Below are 8,459 nucleotides of genomic sequence, written 5' to 3'. Positions count from 1 at the left end.
TTAAGAAAAATCCAGAACTTGGAAAAGGACAAAAGCATCACTCTCGCCTTCTTGGTCTCACCCTAGATCAGGGCTCTCTCCTGTGCTATGTGTGGCATGGCGTGACATGAGTTCCAAGGCAGGCTAGTCCAAGCTAATTCCCTGGAGGTCTAAAGCCCTCCCTACTTGAACCAAGACACCCAGTAGACTTGACAGATCCCCGCTCCCAGGAGTCAGGCCCAGCCCTCTCTCTGGCAATGGGAGAGGCTGACTCTCACCCCAGCACTCCAGTGAGCAAAACACAGTGCTGTGTGTCGGTCTCTCCTCCCCTCCCACACACCATCAGGGTAGGATGCATGGTGCTGGGGAGGAAACTGAGTCACAGAGAAGTGGCAAGCTGCCGGGATTCAAGCCAAGGCTGTACTGCATGTGCAGCAGCCCTGAACCAAGGCCTACCATCAGTGACCCTGAGGGCAGGAGCTTATGCCAACCATTGTAAAGTGGGCAAACAAGTGGCCAGCTCACAAACCATGCCTGTAAGCACCTACGTGTCCACTACTCTGCAGCCCTTCCTCCCCTCCAGCTCCAGCAGCTTCAAACCCACAGTCAGCTGAGCAGGAAGGGCCTATCGTCCTGGGAGCCTGCCCAACCCGCAATCACCACCTAATATGATTGCGTTAATTACCATTGCAGAGCATGAGGATGGAGCCCAAGGTTGCTACACACACTCACACACACACACACACACACACACTCACACACTCACACACATGCTCACACATGCTCACACACTCACACACACTCACACACATACACATACACTCACACACACTCATATACTCACACACACACTCACACTCACACACTCAAACACACACATACACACACACTCACACACACACTCACACACTCACACACATGCTCACACATGCTCACACACTCACACACACTCACACACATACACATACACTCACACACACTCATACTGTTGCTGTCTGAAGCTGAGCCTGGTTCCCACTCTGCCTCATGCTGCCTGAAAGGACATTTGAGGGAGCACAGACCGTGTCTGGCATTGCCTGTTGACATGAGTCCCAGGAGAACTTCTCTCTGCCTTGCAACTCAGCTTCAGACAGCAACAGTATTAGAAATCATGATGCAGGCCCTGTGCGTTGGCTCAGGGAAGCCACAGCCAGACACAGAGACTCAAGATGAAACACGGCCATAAAAGGGCACACACACACACATTACATATGGACATGTATAAACACACACAAAAAAAAGTGTACAAACCAAGACGGGGATATGTTCAGAGACACACAGGGTGTCAGTGTAACACACAGACACTTGGTTCCAAGAGATGACATCAGCTCTGGAATAGCACGAATATGGCCCAGGAGAAGGCCAGTTGCCCTGGCAACATATCCCAGGACCTCAGCCTCAGTGGTGCTGCTCATCTGGCCATTGGCAGGAAGGGCTGCTTGGGCACCCTGAGCCAGCAGGGGGGGTCCCAGTGGCAACATGAGGACTTGATGTGCCCTGGGACAGTAAGCTACACTGACCAGTCCTGAGCAGGGAGGGACACAGAGTCCTGTCCTGGGGTCAGAGGGATGTGGGGTCCTTGATGGGGATCAGAGAGGCCACACAGGCCCTTGGGTGGACAGCAGGAGTTGTGCCCTGTCCTGGAAGTCTAGGAGACCTATCAGTCCATGGCCCTGAACCTCCAGCCACCACAGCACCCAGACTGGGTTCTGCTCACTTCTCTCCTGCAGCCATGGACATGGCCAGCCCAGTCCTTCCCACATGGTCTCAGACTTCCCAATTTCTTCCCTTATTGCTGTTACCCATGCCCGGGTTGGCAGAAGGCCAGCATAGGTCCAACCCACCCACGGAACAGAGGTTGGAGGCCACCATCTAAGGCATCTTCACCCAGCACCCTGGGTGTGCTGACCATGGGTGCATGGGAATGGCGACTCCCAGGGACAGATGTCCCAACTCCAGTGTCAGAACTATCCTCACACTAACTCACTTCAGAGAAAGCCTGTTCCACCTGAGAGCCCCCCATCCCCACCCTCACCCCCACCTCCGAGGGCTTCCTGTAGGAGGTGCCAACCAGCTAGGCAGCAACCTCTCAACCTGTCTTCCTTGGAACAGGTCCAAGCCAGTTCCTGGTTTAGGTAACTGACAGTACCTAAAGAGACCACAAGTTGGCAAAACTAGAAAGAAAATGGAGATAGCTCTCTGGGAACTGCACAGCACGCCTCACCTCCCAACCTCCACCAGGGAGCTGCACTTCCAGGCCTCAGCACCTCTTGGGATATCTACAATGTCCACTCTGTGGACTGCTGTGAGGACAGAGCCCAGCACTGGGACCTGTGAGTCCTCATCACAACAGCCAGGGTCTCCCCACCCCCCTTCTATCTTCTGTTCAGTCCCAGGCAGCAGGGAGTAGGAGTGTGCGAAAGGTCTTCCTCACCCCAGGCTCCCCCACCCTGCCAGCGATCCCACAGTGCAACTCCTGTTGTTATTAAACACAAATCAAACAGGCCTGCACCCCCGCACTCCCCAAACACCTTTACTGCACTAAAAACAGCATTATAAACAAACACATTTGGGGGAGGTATCTTAAAAGATTCACAGTCAATTGCAAACAGAGATATCAAACAGTGCAGAGTGTAGAAAACAGGGCCCCACAGAGTATAGAAGGTGGGGGACAAAAAACAGCAGGAGACCCCTGGGACCCTCTGTCCACCACTCCAACTGGCCAGTCCAGGTCCTGGATGTGCCCTAGTCTCAAAGACAAAGGGGACCCAGGCATGGGGCAGGGGTCAACTCCAAGTGATGCCTGGCTCCCCCTCAAGGGTCCAAGCAATCAGCCCCAAAGCCCTTTCCTAGAGGGACACCAGCTTTTGGAGTTGGAAGAAACAGGAAGGACAAAGGGATACTGGACCCTCTCTCATCTGCCAGTATCGCCAGTATCCGACAGGCAGTCCACTCTGTTCTGAGTCTGTTCTGACCCATGGGTCCCACCCCACAAAGATTTCCTGTGCAGGAAAGACACACACAAACACAGCCCAGAACCCAGCCCCCCAACATCCATGCGCGCGCGCGCGCGCACACACACACACACGCACACGCACACGCACACACACACAGCAGCCCACCCACTTCAGCTGTAGCCTATTTACACTCTGGAGCAAAGGGCAACTTGCCAAGGGCACCCGGGAAGGTGGTTTGTAGCTTGCAGGATAAAGAGAGAGCCACAGGCATGAGGCAAAAGCTCCTGGGTTACAGGGGACTCTGGTTGGTTAGCAGGAGTGGAGGGAAGCCTGTGCCAAAGAGCCATCAGCCGAGAGTCACTGCTTCCCTCCGCCTCCCTCGGCTCTCTGTGCACTCTGGCTTTCTTGTCTTTCCCAGCTCCAGCCTAAAGGCCAAGCCCTCCTGTAGCTCTGGATCAGAACATCAGTGCCAGAACTTGGGAGGCGAGGCCTACCTGGAGCCAGCCTGGCCAGGGTGGACGACCTCCCACAGACCGGGGGAGGTCACAAAGTTCTCAGAGCGTCTGAGCAACCAGACTGCGTGGGAAAACACCAGCGTGCAGAGAAGGAAAAAACCAAGTTCCACACTCAGGGAACTCTCTCTGCTGTGGGTCCCAGCTGCCTTAGGTACCAGGATCATGGGACTGCTACGAACCCCACAACTCTCTGTGTATGGGCTGAGGTGGAGGGGAAAGGGGTCCCGGTCAGCAGAGCAGCATTTCCCCTGGCAGCCCATCTTCTAAGAGTAATCTACTAAGAAACCCAGGGAACGCAGGGCCACAAGCCCCGCCCACCCCACTCAGCTGAGCTCAGTATGGAAGGGAGGAACCGGTGACCTCACAGAAAAGGCAACAAGGAGGTCAGTGGCAGTTCCTCCTCCCCTAAGAGTGTGTCCCGCTTGAGGCTGCTACCCTTATTGACCACCTTGATTCTGAGGGCCAGCTTACGCACACTGGCTGGCCCCAGGCCGTCAAAGAAGAAGTCCTCGTTGAAGATGGGATGGCGGCTGTTTTTGATAATGGTGCTCCGCTGCTTCTGCAGCTTCCCGGGCACCAGGCACAGCCCCACGCAGCAATTGATGCTCCGCGCATCACAGGGCCGGTCATACAGGCCCTCGGCCGCCAGCAGGCGCACACGCAGGCGGGCCTGAGCAGCCTCATACTCGGCCAGCAGCCTCACGCTGCCCCTGGTGCCCATCCGTACTGTGTGCTCTCCACGTGGTGCCTGGCCAGACTCCGGGCCTGGCTCCGGGGTAGCCCTGCGGGTCAAGCGGCGACGGACACCTGGGCTGGTGTCCGGTGTACTGTCATCCGCAGACAGGGAGCCATGGCGACCTACCGACTGTTTCAGCTGGCTCACTTTGGCCTGGCTGTCCTGGGCAAAGCCCTTGAGCAACGATACAGAGCGAGACAGCAGAGGGGACCCGAAGGGGGACGACTCAGCAGAGGAACCTGTGTCACTTTCTCCACCACTAAAGTAGCGGCTAGGGCTCATCAGGCCACCCCCAACCTCCCGGGACCCCCCATCACCTCCATTGGCCTTAGCCCCTGCTCGCCGGCGGCTAGCACCAGGGGATCCGACCTGAGCCAGGGCCCCGTGCTCGCTGTGGAAAAGGGACTCCTTGCGCCTGGTGTGGGGGCTCTCGGCCAGTGTGGCAAAGCCATAGGATGTCTGAGCCTTGGGCACAGAGGGCAATGACATGGCACCCTGTGCCTGGGGGTCAGCGTTGGTGGCTTCCTCTGCTGTCCAGTCCTCCGCACTCTCTATCTGAATCACGTGTCGTGTGGCAGCCTTCAGCAGGTTCCTGCTCTCTGAGGCCAACTTGACCGGCAGCCGAGGGCTGCGAGGTGCTCGACGGGGCCCAGGTGAAGCCAGGTTTTGCTCTGAGGTGGAGGGGCCCAGGTCCGCCTGTCCCTCAGCCTCTGGGGGACCTGAGGGCAGCTTGGGCGGGATGAAGAAGTCGGGGATCTTGTCCGGAGTCAGCACGTTGCTATACAAAGGGCCCTTGGAGGTTTTGTCCCCAGCCTCGCCACCCACCCCGCGGCTGGCTCCGTTCTCCCCAGACCCCCGAAGTCGTTCCAAGAACCACATGTTGGTTTTTCTCATGAGGGCAACAGGCAAAAGACCAGGGAGTCTGGGAAAAGAAATAGGGGTCAGAGGTGATACGTGTGCTCAAAGGTCACCTGTCAGGGCTGTCAGAGGGTGGGGGGGGATCTGGGTTAAGGGATCACCTGTTAGGGTTATCAAGAGGTTGGCATTTATGCCCGGTGTCAACTGACTGTCAGGGATGTCAGGGGGTGGTTCTGTACATCTGCCAGGGACCCATGGGGTTGACACCTGGTTCAGGAGTCACCACCTGTCAGGGTCAAAGCCTGCGTAATGTAGGGTCACGCTGAGCCCTTTGGGCGCCCCGAGCAGGGTCAGTCTCCCACGCGAGCTGGGCCCGGCCTATATCCTGCGCACCCACTCACCCACCCACCTCAAGGGTTCGCCCCCCCCCCCGCCACCGCCCCGGGAACCACAGGCCTGAGCAGTCCCGGCCCCGCCCCCAGCTGCCACCCACCTGTGGCTTCACCCAGCTGCTGCGCTTTGCGTTGGGGGAGGCGGCGGCAGTCCTGGGCCCCGCGCAGCGAACTGACCGCGCCCCCGACTCCCTGTGCGCGGCGTATGGGCACCGCGGAGCGCGCTGGGTTCACCTGCCACGCGGGCTGCGGCGACTCCAGAACCCGGAGCTCGGCTACGGCCCGGCGCAGCTGCAAGCGAGGCGGCAGCGCAGTGGCCAGCTCTGCGCTCGGCGCGGGAAACCGCCCACCAAGCCGTATTCCTCCGAAAGCGGCCGCGCGCCCGCGTCCTCGCAATCCGAGAGGGGCGGGGCCTCCCGGAACTGGCGGGGAATCGGGGGCGGGGCTACTAATAGAATAGAGCAGGGTCTTCACGCAGAGCTGGGCCTAGGAGAGAGCCTCCTAGTTCAAGCTAGGGGATGGGCGGAGCTACTGGTGAATAGGGTGGGGCCTTAAGAAGGGGCGGAGCTGGCAGGAGTGGCTGGACTTCATTGTTCTGGCCCGGGGCAGGGTTGATAGCACTGAACCACGGGTGGGTGAGGCGTTGCCTCCTGGTACAAAGAGTTCTGTGAGGGTTCGGGGCGGATCCAGCTCGCGAGGCGGGTCTTAGGTTGTTGGCGGGGTCTCCTGATACCAACTTGTATAGAACTGTGATCGTGGGCAGGACCCAGACTACTGATCCTGGCCTCCTGATGCTAGACTGAGTGGAATACAACAGTCTGGACCCGGAACTGAGGGGCGGGGCTTGTGGCACCGGATCCAGCTGAGTCAGGCTGTACCACTTCCAGTCGGGGCCTCTCCCCTCAGCTATGGGGAGCACAGCAGGTCCCTTCACTAGCCAGCTAATCTTCAACCAACAATAATAATTCTAATGATTGGAATTGGGAACTGAGTCCCAATCAGCCTCTACATGACCTTCTCCATCTCCCGTTCCCATGGCCACCCAGCAGGGGGTCATCCTCAGCAGTTGTCGATGAAGTGGCAGTTTCTCTCTAGGATAAGAACCCACCCAGAGAAAGGCCTGGTCACTGGGTTTCCACAGCTCAGCATCAGGTCTTTGATGGAATGCACCTTCCCTGTGCCTACATTGATCTGGTACCCATCTATGACCAAATGATCCAGATGCTGGGAACCGTCAAATGGCCATCCTGGTGACCAATGAGACAGGTAGTCATGGAACAACACACAGGTGAATGGCAGTATAGGTGTGTGGTTCTCCATGACAAAATTCTAACAATCCTGGAGTGGTGACACACACCTTTAATCCCAGCATTTGGAGTGGGGAGGGGAGTAGAGGCAGACAGATCTCTGTGTAATGTTAGCCTGGTCTACAGAGTAAGTTCCAGAACAGCCAAAGCTACCGGGAGACTGTCTCAAACAAAATGAAAACAAAGCAAACAAACAAAAACTGTGGCAATAGGAGGAACTGCCATCCATCAGCCATGGCAGAAGAAGAGGCCTAGCAGGATAAAGCCAGGGCTCAAACCAAGGGTAGCTACAGGATCATAGCCCCCAGGAACCAGGCTGCCTTGGGCTTGCTCAGCTGGCGCTTCAATCCTGTGGCTGTACATACTTCCCTCTGTGTGACATCAGGTAAGCCTCCCAACCTCTCTGAGCCTGTATAGGTAAGCAAGCATCTTAGCCAAGGGTCCGAGCAGCAAAGGACCCCAGAGGTTGGCTCCCACACCATTAGACTCGGAAGCTTAGAAACCAAAGCCTATGGGGCAAACCCACCCTCTTAGCTCCTGTGGACCCCACCCCACAGGGAGGAAGCCTGGCCCTTCTAGCTGGCAGATGGCAAACAGAAGCCTTTCAGTCAACAAAGCCGTCTGCCGCTCTCTCAGCTAAGCAGAGCCATTGGCAGAGGCAGGTGTGGCCAGACCCCTCCTATCCAGGACTCAGGTTCAGCTCACGCTGCACAGAGCTCCAAGATTAGGAGGTATATTGATCCAGCTTCTTCCTGCACTCCTGAGTCGTGCCATCTCCTGCTGTGTGGCCTTTGCCCCCAGGCCAGTAGGAGGGGGATTTCCCAGAGGTCTGTGAGACATTCTGCTTCTATCTGAGGCTGAAGAGAAGGCTCGGTGCTCAAGAGAACTCTGCTCTCAGAGGATCCAGGTTCAGTTTCTAGCACCCACCTGGTGTGCAGACACACACACACACACGAGCAAAACACCTATACACATAAAATCCAATGCAAGACTACAGAATTAAGGACTCAAGGCTCAAGACCCAGTGCCAATCTTGTGACCACACAGCTCTTGGGAGGACACTCAGAATGGTGGGTTGAGGAGCCTGACTGCCCCCCTCCATAGCTTATTCTCTTCTAGACATGTGCAGCACTTGGCAGGCCTACAGGAAGCAGGATCTCCTGTCTCTGGGTAAGGGGCTTACGGACACTTCAGAGGAATGACAAACCCAGAATTTGAACTCAGAACTCTCCTACACTCATCCCAAGATTCCTTAGGGCAAATGTTTGTTAGTTGAGTAGTTGACGGTGTAAATGGTAGGGCTGTGGATAGAATCCCTCACAGAGCCAAGCCTGCGGGCTTCTTGGTCCCTGCTCATACCATGCCTGGGTACCCTAGACTCCCCTGGTCGGGAATCAGATGATGGGACCTGACAGCTCTGCCATCCTTGCCACCCCTCACCATGGACGGACCTTTAGCAAGTCACCTGCTCTCCCAGTATCCATCTCCTAACTGCACAATGAATCTGGAGTCCCTACACTGGGACATGTCCAGAGCAGCATCAGACACAAGGGCTTGAGAGAGGAGGGATGTTGGACCTGGGGAAGGCCAAGCATATGGATGGACTCGTAAATGAGTGAAGCTCATTTAGACCCTCCTTTACCGGGGTCCTCAGACATCCCCATCCTGACCATGGA

General features: G+C 56.8%; 1 protein-coding gene across 1 annotated transcript; it reads right to left on the bottom strand.

The window, feature by feature from the left end:
* Nucleotides 1–2,535: 2,535 nt before the first annotated feature.
* Nucleotides 2,536–5,985, bottom strand: C2cd4c (C2 calcium-dependent domain containing 4C). The gene is given in 2 exon segments (NM_001109285.2): nt 2,536–5,148; nt 5,578–5,985. A coding segment is annotated over 1 exon segment (1,269 nt). The 5' UTR covers nt 5,121–5,148; nt 5,578–5,985; the 3' UTR covers nt 2,536–3,851.
* Between the last annotated feature and the right edge of the window lie 2,474 nt (nt 5,986–8,459).

Source organism: Rattus norvegicus, chromosome 7, assembly GCF_021556685.1.
Source record: "Rattus norvegicus strain SHRSP/BbbUtx chromosome 7, alternate assembly SHRSP_T2T, whole genome shotgun sequence".
Classification (NCBI taxonomy): Eukaryota; Metazoa; Chordata; class Mammalia; order Rodentia; family Muridae; genus Rattus; species Rattus norvegicus.
This window is presented reverse-complemented; position numbering and strand designations above follow the sequence as displayed.